The following is a 21,152-nucleotide window of genomic DNA, read 5'->3' on the forward strand; positions in this document are numbered from 1 at the left end:
GATATGAGTAGTGCAGTTCTTCCTCTGAAACACAAAAGCGTACCGTATTCTTTAATTTACTATTTAAATACTTCGTTTTAGCAATACCTTGACAAAGAGCGTCCTGGCCGCTCCATGTTCCATTGGTTTGGCAATTTCTTTTGTAAGATCCGTTAAGTGTAAACCCTTTGCTGCATTCAAATCTCAGTGAGTTAGGATAAGTCGTCTGGTTGCCAAAGACTCTCCCATTTTTCGGAGGCAGTTGCGGTCCACAATCGACTGCTACAAAATCAAATTGTAATCAAAAGGTTAACTCAGTATGACTAAATGTTTACAAAAACATTTCTTTCAAAAACACCTGTACCAAATCAAAGTATGTATGTTGTCGGTCAAATCCGGTCTCTTTGCTTCTCTCCTCACCCCCCTGATTCAATGTTGTGAAAAACGGAGCGGTTTTAGTGGGAAATTGTTGTGTTACCTTCCAACATTGAATGGGGGGGGGGGGGGGGGAATTGGGGCTATATAAGAAAAGGTGAAACTCTCTCTTTTGCGCTTTAACAGATGCGGGTTGAAATCCAGCTCTGGCGCGGTTCATTTACATAAACTTCCTAACTATTTTTGTCTATGATTGTAGGTTCAATTGGTGATCCTCATTTACCTCGGTTGAACATATACACTCTACCTAGTTTAAGGCAGTTATAAACCTCAAAAAGGGAGTGAACACACCTGTACATTCCCTCAAGCTCTGTCTTACCCATCTCAACACATCTTACTGTTTCGCGTTGTATTTATCGGTTTTTGTATTCATACATTTATCCATTCATTCTCAACATTACAACGCCGTAAGGGAACAAAAAATTGTACTATGCACTTACCGGTGCTGGAACTGGTTCAATGGTTCATTTATTTCACACTATTTACATAACATTAACATAGAAAGAAAAGTATAGTCACAACACATGGTTACAAGATAAAATAATTACAGTACAGGTTATAAAATGTGTATGGTGGTCAAAGTAGCAAAGGCTTTCTAGTTGACCACCACCTACTTTTATGTAAACGAAGGAATCACACTGAGCTTTACTGGGATATAGTAGAAAACGTTTGTAGAGCCTAGGACTAATGTACAGAAGAAACTTACATGTATATAACTTAAACATGTTAGAGATATACTGAACCACGCAAGAAATCTATACAGGACAAGCTTAGCAAAAGGGGAAAAAAGTAAAAGGAACATACAAACAAACAGACAACAACGACAAACAAAAACAAAAGAAAAGAACGACACGTTATCAACAACAACAACAACAGCAGCGGTAACAAACACAAAAATATCAGAAGATAATTATTATTATTATTATTATTATTATTTATTTTTTATCATGTTTTAAACAAGCTCCATTATTATTAAATAGTTACGTGCTATACATTTGACCATTAAACAGAACATATATTATTTGATTGACAAGAGATCAGGTGGGCCTTATAAAGTTTCTTAAACTTGTTAAATGTTTTTGCTTTTTTTATAGGCAGAGTACTTAAAAGTAAATTTGCCTATGTTAGTTCTAACTTGTGGTCGGTAAAAATTAAGCTTAGCAGAATTTCTGGTGTTATAGGAGTGGACAGTTGCTGTAGTCGTTAAAAGGTTATGGAAGATTGCTGGAACAGTTGATGGATTATTGCATAATTTAAATGCCAGTGAGCAGATTTTGAATTTAACAATATTTTCAAATTTTAAAACTTCAAGGATTTGGTAATATAGGAAAGAGGGCTCTTGTTTATTTGCAAAAAAACATACTACGGATGCATTTATTTTGCTTAGTACAGATCTCATTTAAATTAGTCTGATAATTGTTGCCCCAACACATTGCGCCGTTACGGTAATTAAGATAAGGGTAAATAAGTGTATGATACAGTTGTCGTACCATCTTTAAATTCAGGTAGTTCCGTAGTTGGTTTAGGATTCCAAGGTTTTTAGTCAGTTTGCCTTGTACATGTGCTATTTGAGTTTTCCAATTCAAATGGTCATCTAAATAAATGCCTAAATATCAGATACTAGTTTTGCGTTCAATGTTTAAGATATTAATATTGTGTATAGTTGGCTTCTGTGGAGATGTTATTATCATAAAGTTTGTTTTCCTCATGTTAATAGACAATTAATTGAGATTGCAATAGTTAATTACCTTCTGAAGTTCTGAGTTCATAACTGCCTCAAGATCGTTTGATGTTATCGTAGCATAGAAGATATTAGTATCATCATATATTAGCATCATAAAACTCGGATCCTTTACATCTACTTTGTACCTATACAGTCCTGTTTATTCACCACTACACTACAACGACGAACATGCTCATTTACTTTTGTATAGTTAGTCAATTGATATCCATGTATAATAACCAAGAGTGATGCTAATCTGACCGTAATTTTTCTCTAGGCTTGAACGGATTCAACCTGAGAACGGATTTTACCGGCAACATATATATATATCTGAAAGATTTTTGAAAAAGGTGGCGTGCTACGAACGCTAGAACCCGAGATAGCCAATGTAGAAAGATCATGCAATTGCAGGAAAAAAGACCAATGCCCCCTTGACAACCAATGCTTACGAAAGCGTATAGTATATCAGGCAACAGTCACCTCAAGCGAGGGAAATGAGCATTACGTAGGGCTAGCTGACACCGACTTTAAAGCTAGATTTGCCAACCATAACCAGTCCTTCAAGAAAGTGGTGCATAGCAACCAGACAGAGTTAAGTAAATACGTGTGGCGGTTAAAAAATGCTAAAGTAAATTACAGCATTGCGTGGAAGATTTTGGGAAGGGCGCGCGCGTATTCTAACAGCACCAAAAAATGCAACTTATGTACGCTTGAGAAGTATTATATAATTTGTCACCCGGAGCTCGCCACGCTCAACAAACGATCAGAACTAGCAAGCAGCTGTCGGCATGTAACAAATTCCTCTTAAAGAAATTGTAATTAAAATTGTAATTTACGATTACGCGCATGGGCAGCAGAATAAAAGCACCATGTAAAAAAAGTAATCCTGTAGAGATAGTAATCATAAATGTACTATCCTGAAGAGTGGGACATGGTCGTACGAAACAAATTTGTCGACCACGGAATGTAGTCGATTTTACCTGTAACTGTATGCACAGCTCTAGCTTCACTAGCTATTGAGCACTCTGTGAGGGCCTATTGGCAACCTACATTCAGTATATTCAGTATATATATATATATATATATATATATATATATATACATACAAACACTGGACATGTGACCGATTTTTCCTCAAGAGTGCTCGACAATATTGGAGCTTCGTCTAGTAAGAGAAAGTGAACTAGTTTTCGTTCATATATTCGATCTACAGATCTGTTTCGTGGGAGTGTATCCCACTCGTCAGGACCTAGATGACAATGTTAATTCGTGGGTTTTTATATACCATTCCCTTGAAATTACAATAATTAGGTGTTTTTTAGTAAAAATTTGTTTGCATGCCTACAAGTGTTCGCAAGTTCTGTTCTTTTGTTGAGGGTGGCAAGCTCTTGTTTACATATAATGTAGAACTTTTCTAGCGTGCACAATTTGCATCTTTTGGTTGCATAAGAGTATGCCTGTGCCTTATCAAGAATTTTCCATCTGATCGTGTAATCTACTCCCGCTTCCTTTAACTGCCACACATGCTTGCTGAGCTCAGTTTGGTTGCTTTATACTTCATTTCTAAATGATTGTTTGTGATTGGCAAATCTAGACTTAGAGTCTGTGTCGGTTAAACTCACGTAGCATTCACTCCCCTGCTCTCTCTATCCTACAGCTGTATGCCCAACGTCAAGAGCACAATCGACGCACACAACAAGCGCCTGCTGAAGCAAACCAACTCAGGAGAAGCCATAAGCGACGCCAGGCTCTGCAATTTTCGCAGGAAAGAGGACTGCCCACTAGAGAACCAGTGCCTTACTAAGGGCATCGTATACCAAGCCATCGTAACAACAGAGCAGGGGAGTGAATGCTACGTGGGTTTAACCGACACAGACTTTAAGTCTAGATTTGCCAATCACAAACAATCATTTAGAAATGAAGTATACAGCAACCAAACTGAGCTCAGCAGGCATGTGTGGCAGTTAAAGGAAGCGGGAGTAGATTACACGATCAGATGGAAAATTCTTGATAAGGCACAGGCATACTCTAATGCAACCAAAAGATGCAAATTGTGCACGCTAGAAAAGTTCTACATTATATGTAAACAAGAGCTTGCCACCCTCAACAAAAGAACAGAACTTGCGAACACTTGTAGGCATGCAAACAAATTTTTACTAAAAAACACCTAATTATTGTAATTTCAAGGGAATGGTATATAAAAACCCACGAATTAACATTGTCATCTAGGTCCTGACGAGTGGGATACACTCCCACGAAACAGATCTGTAGATCGAATATATGAACGAAAACTAGTTCACTTTCTCTTACTATATATATATATATATATATTGACCAGAAAAAGCTGATCACAAACGTGAAAAAAAAAGAAACACGATATCATGAAACTTGCTTGTGTTAATTGACCGCCGATTGGTCTTCATCTAATGGAAAAAAATTAATACACGCAACAATTTCAAAAAGGACAAGAAATTACTTCGAGGCTGTGGATAAAAACAACTTAGCTATTGGGGGATGCTAACTTCCACAAAAAAGCGGCCGGTTATTTAACCACATGCACAAAGTGTAATTTATACCATAGTTTTAAACCATTATTTGGGATCCCACCCTGGTCAGAGGTTTTCTCTGTCCTTGTGTGGCCCAATTCCAATACTAGGGTTGATCCCTGACGGAATAATAGGGTAGAAAAACTTCACAGTAGTGTTAGGCCTCATTCGAACTTGCAATCATTACTCCAAATGCTACTGAAGGACAACAACTAGCGACTTGGAAAGTGTTTTTACTTTGAAAGAAAGACCAAACTCTGTTTTAACAATAGCCTCCATGGCTAAATCCCCCAACTTATCGCTACATATTGTTATTGTTCCATCCTATTCACGCACAAGAAAGGGGCCGGCTATTTAAACACAAAGTCCAATTTATACCACAGTTTTAAACCATCATTTTGCCGCCAAAGCGCTCTAAAAGTGAGCTAAGTTGCCTTAAGATAAATCTTTCCTTTGCTCAGCTTGTCCTCTCGACAACGTTATCGACAGTCAACAGCCTTAACATTCTACAAAATGGGCAAAGATGAAATTGACTTGGAAAGAAATTTTATTTTGTAAGATAGGCCAGACTCTGTTTTCAATAATAACAGCCTCCGTGGCTAAATAACCCAACTTACCGTTACATTTTGTCTTTGTTCCATCCCATGTACCATTAGCTTGACACTTTCGGACGACTGAACCACTTAGAATAAACCCTGAGTCACATTCAAAGTGAACACTGTTTGGATATACCGTCCTGTTTCCCGTCAAGGAGCCATTTAAAGGGGTGTCTAAATTTCCACAGTCAACAGCTAGAATTGAATAATGCAAAAGGAAGTAAATGAAAGATATGAAAATTTTGCAAGTAGCACCTTTCTCGAAATTATTCTAAGGGTTTGGCGTGTACCTTCACAAGATGTGTAACTTCCACTCCACTGTTTATTGGGTTGGCATTGTCTCACAGCAGATCCCTGAATAATGAATCCTTCATCGCAATCAAAGCGAATTTCGTTGGGAAAGGTAGTCTCAGTACCCGATGATGTGCCGTTCATGGGAACCGGCAAAGGCCCGCAGTCGTTCGCTACGTTTCACAAACCAAAAATTTAATAAGCAACACACTTGCGCCAATTAATTAAGGATGACGTAGTCAAAATGTGTAATGCAAATGCATTTACCTTGACAAAATGTGTTTTTCCCTCTCCATTTTCCATTTGCTTGGCAATTTCGCTCATGAGAACCACTGAGTGTAAAGCCTTCATCGCATTCAAATCTCAAAAAGTTTGGATACGTCGTCTTGACGCCGGACATGGTTCCATTCTTGGGAGGCAGCAGCGGTCCACAATCGATAGCTAAAGAGCATATACATACAACCTCTCAAAGGAACAGCTGAAATAAGCCATAATGAATACAATAAAATCTCACCCCTTCCAATCATAAATTTTATATAAAGACGGTGCTTTTCCCCTTAACATGCGGAGAACGACCTTCCGTCTTACTAAAGATAAAGCCGGTTTATTTCCGCACGATAAAGGGGCCGGTTATTTAAACACAAAGCCCAATCTATATCACAGTTTTAAACCATTATTTTGCCTATAAAGCGCTCTAATAGTGAACTTAATTGCCTTAAGATAAATCTTTCCTTTGCTCATCTTGTCCTCTCGACAACGTTATCGACAGTCAACAGCCTTAACATTCTACAAAATGGGCAAAGATGAAATTGACTTGGAAAGAAATTTTACTTTGTAAGATAGGCCAGACTCTGTTTTCAATAATAACAGCCTCCGTGGCTAAATAACCCAACTTACCGTTACATTTTGCCTTTGTTCCATCCCATGTACCATTAGCTTGACACTTTCGGACGACTGAACCACTCAGAATAAACCCTGAGTCACATGCAAAGTGAACACTGTTTGGATATACCGTCCTGTTTCCCGTCAAGGAGCCATTTAAAGGGGTGTCTAAATTCCCACAGTCAACAGCTAGAATTAAATAATGCAAAAGGAAGTAAATGAAAATTTTGCCAGTAGCACCTTTCTCGAAATTACTCTAAGTAATTTCAGCGTGTACCTTCGCAAGATGTGTAACTTCCACTCCACTGTTTATTAGGTTGACATTGTCTCACAGCAAATCCCCGAAGAATGAATCCTTCGTCGCAATCAAAGCGAATTTCGTTGGGATAAGTGGTCTCAGTACCTGACGATGTGCCGTTCATGGGAACCGGCAAAGGCCCGCAGTCGTTCGCTACGTTTCACAAACGCAAAAAGGTAATAAGCAACAGACTTATTTGTGCCAACTATTAAACATGCGTAATCAACATGTGTAATGTAAAAGCACTTATTTTGCTAATTCAAGGTACTTTTAGGAAATTTCCTCATTCTTACGTTGACAAAACGTGTTGTTCCCACTCCATTTTCCACTCGCTTGGCAATGTCGCTCATGAGGGCCATTGAGTGTAAAACCTTCGTCGCAGTCAAATCTCAAAACGTTAGGATACCTTGTGTTGACGCCGGATATGGTTCCATTCTTGGGAGCGAGCAGCGGTCCACAATCGATAGCTAAAGTTTATATATACAAAAACTCAAACTGAAGGAGTGGTCTGTCACTCATTCTGTTCTGGGAAGGAGGGGGGTGTATAAACTACTTGTTATTCAGTTACGATTACTGACTGCAAGGCTGCCAAATGCGCCAGAAATGCATTCAAATGCAAACTGTCCCACACTGTGTTGTACAATGATCCTGAAAAGTCCCTAGGGGAGTGGTTAATCACATATTCAGTGTTTTTTCCCTATTCATGCGGTGACCGACCGTCCGTCTTTATTACAGATAAGTGCAGTCATTTTGCAGAATACGTAGGATGGATGTAAAATGATGTTGCGTGTTATGATGTTTCATACAAAGAGACAAACATACTCATACAATAAGATATTGATTTTTAACTGGAGAAAGTGAACCAGGGCCTTTATGATTTTCAGTAATTGAAGATCAGTAAAAGGTTTGATGTGCACCACTGTGTCAAGGTTGTCATATAAATGGAATTATTAAAAGAGTGTGACAGGTTTTCTAACCAGTGCATGAGGTGGTGAGTCCACTCCAAGTCCCATTAGCCTGGCATACTCTCTCTTTGGAGCCATCCAGAATGAATCCAGGATTACAAGTAAAACTTTTTACGTTGGGAAAGAATGTTAGATTCCCTGATGATGAGCCATTTAAAGGTGCTTTCAATTGTCTACAGTCGATTGCTTCAAAAAAGTGAGAAAAATAATGGTGAACCAAGTGACAAAGTGGGTTGCTAGAAGAGATAGCACCAATAAACAATTTGTAAGCAGTCTGTTGTAAAAGGAAGGAATTTAAAGCTGCGATATAGCAATACTTGTATGCCAATATCCAGCCTTAATAAAAAAAAAGCAAGCTAAGTAAACTTTGTCGAGTCGGCTTTCCAATCGTATGATTTTGAAAATAAACCTTTGGCCATTGCAAACAACTAACGTTCAGAAGTCTTTGCTTAAAAGCTAAATGAAATGATATTGCACTATGAAGCAAGTACCTTTAGAATTGTCAGGGAATGAGATCAGCTGTACATGTAGTGTGACAGTAACTAATCCCTTAAATTAAATAACTGCTTTCTTTTACCCTCGCAAAGAGTTTCCAGTCCATCCCAGGTTTTGTTAGCTTGACATTGTCTCACAGCTGATCCGACAAGAATAAAACCTTCGTCGCAGGATAAAGTGATCTTGTTTGGATAAGTTGTCTTACTCCCAAAAAGCGATCCATTTTTGGGTGCCATCAAGGGTCCGCAATCATTCGCTAGTAATTGAAATACAGACCAGTCTGGCTTAGAAACTACAGAGACAGTTTGAAAGGTTTTCCCTCAGGCCAGCTGAACTGGGTTGGCAATAACAATAAGGTTACGGAACAGGTTCGCCGATGCATTGCGGTAAATTTACAACAGTGCCTAAACCTATACATCATTTTAAAGGTTACAGAACCAAGAATGACGTGGAAATATGTTTTTAACTGGTGAAATTGAATTTAAAATTTAATGCAATCAGTAAATGCAAAATGGAGCGATTTTTATAAATGCACCAAACTCACGTCGGATTTTGGCCTTACGAAGTAAACAATGACTGCATAACATTTAGCAGATGTTTGCCTTCAAAAGAGTGTCGGGCTTTAGCTTATTTGTTTTTTTTTTGTTTTAAAGATATAATTCCTAACCCCTAAGTCAATCCAAGAAATGTACGTCGCTGAACTTTGAATTATAATAACTTTTTTTTTGAAAGCTGATCTAACGATTCCCCGACACCCTTTTGAAGGCAAACATCTGTTAAATGTTTACTTCGTAAGGCCAAAACCCGAGTTTTATTAGCTCAATGGGTATAGCATCAGACCGCTGTTACGGAGTTCGTAGGTTCGAATCCCAGTTGCCAAGCAACTTGTATCATATCCTTCCCACGGGCTCATTACACCTTTCCATCATTCATGTAATATCCAGAACTATTCCACACAGAAACGATGTGAACACTAAAAAAGCATTACGGTTGAAATCAAAGCAATGGGGGACAAGTTGAAAGCGAAGTGAGTTTTTGCCTAAAACGAAAGGATCTCTCCCCGTATATGTCAAACGCATCACTGAGGTCTGAGACAAAACGTGTTTTCTCATCATGTCATTAGGTAGATTCACATGCCTGGAGACCAAATATACCTTGGCAATTTGTTTTAGTTCCACTCCATGTCCCATTTGCTTGACAGTTTCTTGAAACGGGGCCATGTAAGCTGAACCCCTCGTTACATGTAAACTGCAAGGTGCTGGGATATATGCTTTGTTCTCCATGTATAGTTCCATTCACTGGAGCTGGCAGCCTCCCACAATCAACAGCTAATAGAAAATCGCATATTACAACTCCGATTGGAATTATAAAGATAGCTATTGGTGTCCTTGGCTTTATAGTCCATCCCCCATGCTGAGCCAATTTTTTAGAACTTGATACATTGAAGTTTATCAAATGGCCTTTTTCAGTCAGGGTCGGGCCGGGGCTTTGGGTCTTTGCAAAGATGGGTCCCAGGGTCGAGGTCTTCCTAGCAGATAATACGGGTTTTGTTGAGTAGAAAATTATAGGTTTCTATGGAATATACTTAGCTTATCGGAAACTTTCCTCCAATAGCCCGGCAAAAACGTAAACATCAACCTTTCTAGGAAACTGTGCCAAGTGTTACAGTAGCCCTGCCTGTACCTGTACATAATGTGACATTTCCACTCCAAGCTCCGTCGGCTTGGCATTTTCGTTTCGCTGGTCCAGTCATGATAAATCCTTCATCGCAGCGAATACTGACTTCATTTGGAAATGTCGTTAGCCTTCCAAACACTGAACTATTTTGTGGGACATCTAGAGGTCCACAATCTTTGGCTGCAATTGCAAAACGAAGGACAACCTGAGCTGGCATTATGTAAAAAGATACAAAGACCTATATGTTATGGACGTCGTGACCACGACCGACGTCAGTAACACCTCCATTTCGTTGCTTGGCGGTCAAAAGTTGCCAGCTGTTTTATACGCGTGTCAATTTATTACACAAGAGTTGTTGAATACCTGAAGCTAATAACAATGGTAGACACATCTTGAATGTTTGACGATTTATTTCTATGGTCATTTGAATTTATTATGGATGGTTTTCCTTAACTTATCAAGTATCAAGTAAACTTCAAATATGGCGAGATGTTGTAAATAAAGTATATCGACGATTTTGGCAAAAATCAAAAAATATATAGGTGAGGCCCTCCCAGAGAACAGGCGGGGAACAAGCGAACAAAAGACAAATATCTTAGGGAACAAGGTATCATAAACCATTTTAGAGATCAATAAGTACAATGGGAAAAAGGTTGGAAGTTACTTCGGGAACAAGGGAACACAAGCAAAATTTTCAAGGGAACAAGGATCCCCCCTCCCCCTCGGGAGGGCCTCCTAGCTGAAATATTCAGAGAATGTGCGAATCGAAAGGGTTTCTTTCAGTTTTACTTATTTGTTAGATTTTGCAAACCTTTGCATGTTGCTTCTGTTCCACTCCAAGTTGCACTAGTCAGGCAGGCTCTGACAGAGGATCCTTTCAGAACGAACCCTTCATCACAATAAAAGTGTAGTTTGTTTGGAAACGTAGTGCTATTTCCGTGAAGTGATCCATTTTTAGGAACTTGGACTTCCCCACAATCCACAGCTGAAGTCCAAATCAAAAACAAGTCAATTTCTTTGAGCAAGAGATGGCGTGCTCATTTCATGTTTTATATACAAGTCAAAACACATTAGTACTAACAAAATGTAGATTCTGTGTCAGAGAATCGAGTTGACTTAAATCCGATTAGTGTATTTTTTGCAGACTGTCAACAAACGCCTAGAATATCAATACATCTGTTCGTAAGAGTTTGAAATGGTTTGTAACAAAGAATGTTAACGAGAAAGTCTCAATTTCGTTTTACAGCTCTCGTAACTTACGTTTACAAGAAGTTTCAAAGCCACTCCATGTTCCATTTGCCATGCAGACTCGTTTAGACGAACCGACCAGCAAGAAACCAGGGTCGCAAGAAAACCGGACTCCGTTAGGATAAACTGTTAAATCACCGCTGGATGAACCATTTGAAGGAGCATCCAATGGGCCACAGTCAATAGCTAAAAAAAAATAAAAATAAATTAAAACAGAAACAAATAATATGCAACAAGGAAGTCTAAAGGACGCGATGAAATTAAAGGGAAAGGAGAACTACATATTCAGCAATAAGCCTATGTATGTATATATACTGAATGTAGGATGCCAGTAAGCCCTCGCAGAGTCCACAGTAGCTAGTGAAGCTAGAGTTATGTATACAAGTAAAGATAAATGGACTACATTTCGTAATCGACAGATTTGTTTCGTAGGACCGTGTCCCATTCTTCAGGATCTTACAATGATTATTATTTCTACACGGTGGTTCGTATTGCTGCTCATGCGCGTAATTGTAAATTGTATCTTACAATGTCTTTAGAAGGAATTTGTTTGCATGAAGACAGCCGCTTGCTAGTTCTGATCGGCGTTTGTTGCATGCCCAATGTCAAAAGCATGATTGACAATAAGCGCTAGAACCTGAAGTAGCCAGTGTAGAAAAATCATGCAATTGCAGAAAAAAACAGGCCAATGACCTCTAGACAACCAATACCTAACAAAGCGTATAATATACCAGGCAACAGTCATATAAAGAGAGGGAAATGAGTATTACGTAGGGCTAACTGACAGCGATATCAAGGTTAGATTTGCCAACCATAAGCAGTCCTTTAAAAATGTGGTGCACAGCAACCAGACAGAACTAAGTAAATATGTGTGGCGGCTGAAAAATTCTCAAGTAAGCTACAACATTACGTGGAAGATTTTGGGAAGATGAAACTTACGTACATTCGAGAAATACTGTATAATTTGCCACCCGGAGCTCTCCACGCTCATCAATCGATCAGAACTAGCAAGCGGCTGTCGGCATGCAAACAAATTCCTTGTAAAGAAATGTTAATTAAAATTGTAATATTCAATTCGCAATTACGTGCGAGAGCAGCATTACAAACCACCATGTAAAAATAATAATCATTGAAAGATCCTGAATAGTGGGACACGGTCCTACGAAGCAAATATATATCAGAGTAAGACTCGACGAAGAGACCAACTCTTGATTGGTCTGGATAAGTTTAATACGACGCTTCGGCCGTTCGGCCTTCCTCGGGTTAAAAACTAACGACTAAAAAGCTATATTACAGTGGTGGTAGGTTAGACGTACATCGACCTCTATAGACCGAATGTATAAATGGCGGCCAAAAAATATATTCTTTTGTTTGCTTGCTAATTAGACTCACTAGCCTCGTTTGCATGTACAAAATACAAAAGAACAAAAGAATACATTTTCGGCCGCCATTTATGCATTCGGTCTATACAAAGCAAAATTTTCATAATACAGTACTGAAAGGTTTAAATTACAAGGTGAAGATAATTACACAATCAGAGGTTAATACAGATAACATGTTGATGTGAAAACAAACAAGTGACAAAAACCCGAAAGAAATGGAACCTAATTACTGTAGTAGTATAAATCCAAAACGATAGTTAATGAAATGCGTAATAATGGAATAATGGCAAATCAAATTACTCAATCGTTGTAATTACTCTTTAACACCCAAACCGGTTTAAACCGGCCAGACTTAGTATTTTACTCTGTCTAACGCCAGATGATTTTACTCGTCAATGGGGACCCCCGGGAGTCAATGGGTTTACGGTGTTTTGATCTAAATTCCTGGCTTTTGTTAAGACCATGGGGATTAAGGGTAAATAATTGCGCCGTCCAATAGACCTCCCTAGTGAGAAATAATTGACCAAGATGTAAAGAATTCTAGGAAGACCTAATTTGTTCCATGATAATGAAATGGATTGAGAAATTTCATGGTCAGAATTGTTATAATGGATGGCCAGTTCACAAGTTCTTTCGTTCTTAAGCATTTTCGACTTGTGGTTACGGAACCTTACCTTAAATCCAGTCGACGAGGAGCCTAGATATTGCTAGTTGCATTTGGTACGTATATGGGAATGGGGTGTTGACGACCACTTGCCGAACTTTATTTATATACTGGGATGAGTCATTGCCGCTAGCAATTGCGCATGCTCACTAGCTCGCTGGTTTGAGCACTCTGGCATGGCTTAGATGTACCACATGTGTGGGACATTTGGGGTGGCTTTATAAGCTCAACCTCCATCCCAGATATCAGCACTGCTCTGATGAGGCCCAGAAGGCCGAAACAGTACTGTCTGCAGTTATACTTGTTAAGTGGTGAGTGTACAAATAGCGACAGCATAATATGTTTTTCATTCAAAATGGATCAGTCAGTAGTTCGCTGTCGCTATTTGTACACTTACGACTATGGGAGAAAAACGTTTTAAGCCTTTAGTAGGATTGGGACCCACATCCCCCTGAATGCCGGTTGGGTGTGATCACCACTACACTATCAGAGCAACCATGCTGGCTACATGGCCATTCTAGATAGCGAATAGGATTTTACGAGGTTATACCAGGACATTGTTTTTCACCAACTAGCTGACACTTGATCGACGGGAACGACAATTCACAGGCGGATGAGAGAGAAGAAGACAATTTGTTTACAAGTTAGGAGGGTCTCTCGAGCCAACAGCGCATCTCTGCCCCCAGGAGGATCACAAATGCATTCACAGTCCAAGTCTCGGCGAAATGTAGTTAATTAATGAAGTTTAAAGGAACCAAGGACGGACAACCCTTGGATGACATTTTCATAGGGAGAAAAAAATGTTATGCCCTGAGCGGGATTTGAACCCACGTCCCCCTGATTACCGGTTGGGTGTGATCACCACTACACTATCAGAGCAACCATGCTGGCCTCATCCCAGATAGCGAATGGGATTTTACGTGGTTATCCCGGGACATTGTTTTTTTCCAACTTAATGACACTGGATCGACAGGAACGACGATTCACAGGCGGACGAGAGAGAAGAAGACAACTTGTATGCATGTTAGGAGGGTGTCTCGAGCCAACAGCGCATCTCTGCCCCCCAGGAGGACCTCAAATGAAATGTCACCCAGGGGTTGTCCGTCCTTGGTCCCTTCAAACTTCATTAATTAACTACATTACGCCGAGGCTTGGACTGTGAATCCATTTTATTTTTTCGTGATCCTCCTGGGGGGCAGACATGCGCTGTTGGCTCGAGAGACCCTCCCATTTAGCCAGCATGGTCGCTCTGATAGTGTAGTGGTGATCACACCCAACCGGTAATCAGGGGGACGTGGGTTCAAATCCCGCTCAGGGCATAAAAAGTGTTTCTCCCAATGAAAATGTCATCCAGGGGTTATCCGTCCTTGGTCCCTTCAAACTTCATTAAGGGTTAAGTTCTACCACCAAGACTAACCAATGGTTAGCACTAATCGCACTTCGAACATGCAACCCAGCCACGTTTACGTTTCTCCAAATTAATGTCAGTTAATGGTTTTATTACAAAAGACAACCTTACCGTCACACTTTGTTTGAGTTCCACTCCATGTTGCATTAGCCTGGCAAACTCGCTCTGCAGAGCCTCTCAACAAAAATCCTTCGTCACAAGAGAACGTCGCTTTATTAGGATAAGTTGTCAATCCATCCGCGTAGGAGCCATTGAGCAGTTTTGGTAGAGGACCACAATCAACAGCTGCGAAATTCAAAAATATTTTATTCAAGACCAGAAAATCCGGTAAAACTGCCACCGGTGGTGTTTATCGTGTCAAAAACTGAATGGGAAGGAGTAACCAGAGTGACACACAAGGAGTTCTGTCTGATATGGCGAGAACGTAATAAGCGACTATTTTAATGAGGAAACAAAATACATTACCTTTACAATGAGGCTGTTTTCCGCTCCATTTGCCAACTGCTTGACATTGCCTGTCACTTGATCCAATCAAATCGAACCCATCATCGCAAGAAAATGACAGTTGGTTAGGATACGTTGTTTTATTTCCAGTAATGGATCCATTGTTTGGAACAGGAAGATAACCACAATCCCTTGCTGAAACAAAAGTGTCCACCACACTTACATACATGCGTACAAGCTACCTGCTTGGCAGCGGGAAAAAGGACTACTGAAAAATCAGAGGTCCAGGCAGGATTCGCACCGAAGAGAAGCGTGCCACAGTCTGACGTTTCTGTATCCATTGAGCTACAGAAACTTCTGGGGAGATAGGTCTAACAACTAATTAAGTAAAAATCTTATCCACCTAGTGTTACTGTTCAAGAAAACAAAACGTTATAGCACAACTCTCTATAATTAAGCCTTTCCACAACTAAACTCAAGTTCGTTTGGAAATGTTGCAAGAGATCCTTGAAAACTGCTATAAGTGGAACCGATAGGGAGCCAGAGTCAACACATAAGGTACTTGAAGAGAGTAAAGTCTGGTGAGAGCAACATGTGTCCTTACTGTCATTTCCAAGTAGCATCGAACTCTGCTTTCATACAATGATAATAAGAAATGTATAGCTGAATGCGCTGACCAAGAAGCTATTATCTAGTCGTAAATTTAGTGAAGTGCATCGTCTGGGTATGTGTAGTCCTGAGAAGGACTGTTTAGAGATATTGAGATGACAGTGACTGATGATTCGCCAACTTGAGCTGAAGCTACGTTAATCCTAAAGAGTCCTTCTCATAACTACACTCACCCGGACGATCGTATTTCACTAAATTAATATGCATGTAAACCATCCACGATTTCATAATCTAAGCAGTTCACATGTAAAGATGGGAGATAGTTGAACTCCCGATGGAATCCTCAGTGTGAATGAAGTCTGGAGACGAACTGCTGTTTGCGACTGACATTTCCACAACTGAGCTTAAGACATTTTCAGAATGAAGACATAATGTGTGTAGTCACTTGTTCGCATAAGTAACCTGGTACGTGAGCAGTTCAAGTTGGTAGGCAAAAAAGGGATGTTGTTGGTTGTCCATCGGGTGAGGCATACCTCAATGTTTTGGTGACCATTCATCTCAGAGACCAGATTATTTAATCGATCGACTGATTGCACACTATCACTCTGCTCTGAAGATGACTGTAGCTTAGCTTTCCCTGAGCCACGAACGACATTCCTTCTCAAGAATTAACTTGTTTCATCAAGTTAAGCAGTTCGTTTGAATTCCATCCAATGGTGTATCATGAGGTACATTAATTATCTCTACTGTAAGAGAATTTGATAGCACATCACGAGTGTGCTTTCTCTTATCAGCATTATATGAACGACGGCTTTTTCATGCAAATAGTCAAATCATCCTTACCTTCACAGGCGGTTTGGGTTCCGCTCCAGGTTCTATTCGTATCACAAAATCTCAATGCAGACCCTCTGAGTAGAAATCCATTATCGCAGTGGAATATAACTTTATTCGGATAAGTTGTTAGATTGCCAGTATGAGAACCATTGAGAAGAACTGGTAAAGGCCCACAATCCACAGCTGTGTAAAATAATGGGAAACAGTGGCGGAACCAAATATTTCCTGACTTTGTTGTCCGGTTTTATTTTTGTAATACATACACATGTTAGGAGATCAAATGAGCAAAGGGTTTCCCCGCTTATAATGCCAACCGTAAAGGGTACTGTTTCTTAAACAAGGGAAGCAGTGATATGACTTATTCGTTAAGATTTTACAGTTAAATTGCTCGTTCTTTGTTCGGCCCTTGTGAATCAAAGCAAAGAAGCCATCATCTTTTTAACCTTTTTGTCTGTTTGACCTTTCATGAAATAAACTAATTCTAAAATAGTTAAGCTGTACCTCTGCAATTAGGTTGTTCTCCACTCCATCTCCCATTTGCCTGACATGTCCTCACAACAGTACCAATTATATCAAATCCTGAGTGACAACTGAAAGAGACACTATTTGGATATGTCGTTTCGTTCCCAAGAAGGGATCCGTTATTTGGAGTCAAGAGGGAGCCACAATCTTTGGCTACAGAAAGAAAAGTATTACTCCCATTAAAACAAAAATACAAGCATTTGAATTGGCAAAGAAGGAGCTCCTTGATCCGGTCATATCAAAATTCTCTCCAGGAGAAAACGTTTTAAGACGCACAAGCCTGATTTATAATGTGAATCACGTGACAAAACGTTCCAGCAACTCACGGGGAGCTCGTAACCGGAGAACCCCTTTCAATGTTGGGGCAGGACAATAGACTTTGATTGCCTGCCTGACTCTTCTCTTGATTAAACATGTCGTCTTCTCTCACAAGCATCAAAGAAACCATGTATAGGGTGTGGCCTGAACTCTTGGGGTAGTCCCTCACTGCCGTTGTTGTCCCTGTACATGTTGTGATCGAAACGTGTTCACTGAATCTAACTACAAGCCGCCTTGCTGGCTACCCAATGTAAAACTCATCACAACCCTTGCATTGAATTTCGTGAACTATCCTTTTTCTTAGGCGCAGAATCTTTGGGGTGAGAAAAATGTTGTCCAATGATGTTAAAAGGCTTGTGATAGATTCCAATTCCCCTATAACTTTTTAAAGATCGTGTGAGTTGTTCCGAGACCTCGTGTACACGTTTTGTCCACTGGAGCTGTTCTAAAAGGGAATCTACACATCAACAGTTAAAATTGAGTTTTCTTGAGCCAGGACTCCGGTTACGAGCTGCCCTCGATCTACTAGGCGTTTTGTGTGATGGAAAAGAAAGCTTGTGCATCTCAAACAGTTTTATCCTGGACTTTGAAACCTCATTTAAGTTGAAACGTGTATTTTTGTTCAAGATTCCTATATATAATTGAGACTTTGGAATGTTTCGATAAAAATCCGAAACGGTGCCCAAGAGAGCTTTTTTTTTCTCTAATTACTGAATGAAATGGATATTAATTGCATAATGGATAGCATATGGTGAAATACATTCTTTGATGGCAAAACAGAACTTTGGGCTTCAAATATGTTAAGGGAATTGATTTAATCAAGAAAAGATGAAATAAAACCAAAAACGCAGTTCAACAACTACCTTTGCAACTGGTTGTTTCTCCACTCCATGTACCATTAGCTTGGCACCACCTTGAGGGGGATCCCTCAAGAGTAAATCCCCTGTCACAAGCGAAATCAACCACATTTGGAAACACGGTAACAGATCCTCGCAGGTTTCCGTTACGTGGAGGGGACAGTTGACCACAGTTTACAGCTGGATTAAGAATCAAAATGCATTTTAAAATACTGCACTTTCTGTAAGTGTTTTAAAAAATAACTTTGCGTCGCTTTTGTTTGTTTGTTTGTTTGTGTTTTCATGGGAGAAATTGTCTCATGCGACGGGACAAAAGGTGCGATGGTACAAAAAGAGGAATCCCCAGTAACTTATTTTTCCGCTCATCAGTTGACCCACGATGCTAAATTGAAATAGTATCTCTTGTCTATCGGTGTTTCACTTCTGGTTAAAATAGTCGCGATCTAAACCAGAATAGACAGCAATGTGAGACTAACGATAATATTTTAATATTACTCTACTTCACCACGATCAAAACACAAAACCTATTTCTTATATACTATTTAGTAAACGCGCAACAATAGAGACTAACGATGTTGAAAAGGTTCTTGTCAATAAAACTGGCCACTCCGTGAGCCATTGGAGAGCCATTGGGAAAATTTCGTCGTCACACTGGAAATACAACTTGCAGAGGTGTGTTGTAAGTTCACAATAAGGTGGTCCGCTTGAGGTTTCACTAAAGAACCACAATCGACAACTGTGCATCAAAGGTAAGTCACAAATGTGGTTCTCATCGTAATTTCACCGCCATTTGCTTTTATTATTTTTTTTCACGACGTCGCACTACAGATGATATCTTACTGCAGATCTCCAGTATGATCATTACTGTGTGTACGTATTACCTCTACACGACGTTTCGTTTCCGCTCCAAAAGCCATTTGATTTACAGCTTCTTGTTTGAGAGCCAATCATTATGAATCCAACATCGCAAGAAAAAGATATTGAGTTTGGGAATGTCGTATCGTGACCTCTGGAAGATCCATTGATAGGAGATGGCAGTGGGCCGCAGTCTTGTGCTAAAGCAGTGAAAAGGAAAACAGGACCAACTTAGCAGGTCCTATTAAAACAAGCTTTAAAAATATAACAATGTTAAATGCAACAAAGAAAATTTAAGGTACCTTTGCATATTGTTTCTTCACCATCCCATGTCCCATTTGCCAGACAGTTCCTTACTGGGGGACCCACCATAACAAATCCTTCGTTACAACTAAATTCCACAGAATATGGGTATATCATTTCCTCTCCACGTCTACTCCCATTCTGTGGTATTGCGATGTAACCACAAGACACGGCTAAAAACAAACAACATATTGCCATTAATTAGTTGCTTGAGATGCGGCCGAAATCTCATGTCCGAGCACATTCTCGTCACCAAAGCCTCGGATCGACCCAAGGCTCTGGGAAACTCTGAGTAGGAGAACATGCGCCGTGGGGTTCTTATAGCCAAAAATTGGCTATTTGAACCTTACAGCGAATGCTCACTCATCGTGCTAAGATGAATGCACCAATTAGAGACGCTTTTGATTTTTCTTCACGAAAACCAATGAGAAGACACCTTGTTTCAGGGTTCCTCAGAGCTCTTCTCGCCCTCAGTCAAGAGAAGGGCTCTGGGGTCGAGATTGGTCCGAGCACTAACGTTACTCGATTACTCGCGGGTGTAGTGAGTACGTTCCAGCAAATTTACTTAGAATAAATTATACAGAAGGCAAAATATATTTGTAAACGAAAAATTCAAGTGATTTGCCGTGGTACCACTCAGCTATAGACTTAAATACTATGAATAAGTGATCACCTTCTCCAAACTACCATACGGTAACAGTGGGGAGTATAACATCTACGTACTTTAAAATAAGTGATCAAGTGAAGCTATGATCCTCGCAGTTATGAACAATTTAACAATTGCCTAAAAAATTCAGGACATCAACGGGTGCGACGCTCTAACCAACTGAGCTATGAAGCCACTTATGTTGGAAGCTGGTAATTTGTGGGTTCCAATGTTCCCGTGATGAATGAATCAATGAACGAAATGATATATCAAATGAATCATATATTGAACTGCGGATATGAAGTCAAGTGAAACTATAACCCTCGCAGTTGTGAACGCAAACTTAACAATTGCGTAGAGAAGACTGAAATTTTCAGGACTTCAACGAGGTTTGAACTCGTGATTTCGCGATGCTGGTGCGGCGCTCTAACCAACTGAGCTATGAAGCCACTGATAATGGGAGCTGGTCATTTGTGGATTCCAGTTTTCCCGTGATGAATGAATTGAATCCCATCAACGTGATCAGTTTACATCAATATCATGGGAAAACGGACTTCAAGTTGCTTAAAAGTTAATTTTGTACCACTACACATGTTTTATCAGCTCTAGGTTATTAAGCCACTTGACTTAAAGTTCTAAACAAAATAGTTTAACTATACACTACAATCTTTAATAAAAGTTGTACTTTCACTTAAGGTTGCCGTAGACCTTCACAAGTGTCCTTTGCGAAATTCTTTCTAACGCGCTTTGTTAGGCGCAATAGCCATAAACTATACGCCCATTGAAAGGCTATGAAATGCACTTTCCGGTCCCCTGGAACGAACCCGCAAAAATGTTATTATTTCGTTAGAGCGGTTTTCAAAAGAGTGTCGTAAAACCAAAACCAAAGTAATTACTTTGACAAATCAAAAAGGACGGAGACAATCCAGTAAACCAATCAAAGCTCGAAGTAATTACACGTCGCCGACACAAAGCGCGGGAAAATGTGGACGCGCGAGCCACGATTGGTTTTGGTTTCACTTCTGATTGGTTGAAAAAATGGCGCGAGAACTTTGAACCAATCATTGAGGGTAGTAATGCAAAACTAAATAATTCGCTAATTACTTTCGACACTCAATTGAAAACCGCTCTATGTACGGCCGCGCTTCTTATTAGGTTTTACCGGCTATCGACGC

The 21,152-nt window shown here is 39.8% G+C and overlaps 2 protein-coding genes across 2 annotated transcripts in view; one reads left to right on the forward strand and one right to left on the reverse strand.

The window, feature by feature from the left end:
- Positions 1-21,152, reverse strand: part of LOC138022404 (sushi, von Willebrand factor type A, EGF and pentraxin domain-containing protein 1-like) — a 113,319-nt gene that overhangs the window by 59,109 nt on the left and 33,058 nt on the right. The window contains exons 30-49 of the mRNA XM_068869534.1: positions 19,331-19,504; positions 19,055-19,228; positions 18,180-18,353; positions 16,978-17,151; positions 16,486-16,659; positions 15,055-15,228; positions 14,701-14,874; positions 11,148-11,321; positions 10,699-10,872; positions 9,894-10,067; positions 9,365-9,538; positions 8,293-8,466; positions 7,728-7,901; positions 7,044-7,217; positions 6,730-6,903; positions 6,468-6,641; positions 5,838-6,011; positions 5,570-5,743; positions 5,301-5,474; positions 88-261 (exon numbers count right to left, since the gene is read on the reverse strand). Coding sequence (XP_068725635.1) covers positions 88-261; positions 5,301-5,474; positions 5,570-5,743; positions 5,838-6,011; positions 6,468-6,641; positions 6,730-6,903; positions 7,044-7,217; positions 7,728-7,901; positions 8,293-8,466; positions 9,365-9,538; positions 9,894-10,067; positions 10,699-10,872; positions 11,148-11,321; positions 14,701-14,874; positions 15,055-15,228; positions 16,486-16,659; positions 16,978-17,151; positions 18,180-18,353; positions 19,055-19,228; positions 19,331-19,504 — 3,480 coding nt within the window. The remainder of the gene's footprint in view (positions 1-87; positions 262-5,300; positions 5,475-5,569; positions 5,744-5,837; positions 6,012-6,467; positions 6,642-6,729; positions 6,904-7,043; positions 7,218-7,727; positions 7,902-8,292; positions 8,467-9,364; positions 9,539-9,893; positions 10,068-10,698; positions 10,873-11,147; positions 11,322-14,700; positions 14,875-15,054; positions 15,229-16,485; positions 16,660-16,977; positions 17,152-18,179; positions 18,354-19,054; positions 19,229-19,330; positions 19,505-21,152) is intronic.
- Positions 1-21,152, forward strand: part of LOC138022415 (uncharacterized) — a 50,728-nt gene that overhangs the window by 4,176 nt on the left and 25,400 nt on the right. The window lies entirely within an intron of this gene.

The sequence above is a fragment of the Montipora capricornis genome, chromosome 2, assembly GCF_036669925.1.
Source record: "Montipora capricornis isolate CH-2021 chromosome 2, ASM3666992v2, whole genome shotgun sequence".
NCBI classification, from domain to species: Eukaryota; Metazoa; Cnidaria; class Anthozoa; order Scleractinia; family Acroporidae; genus Montipora; species Montipora capricornis.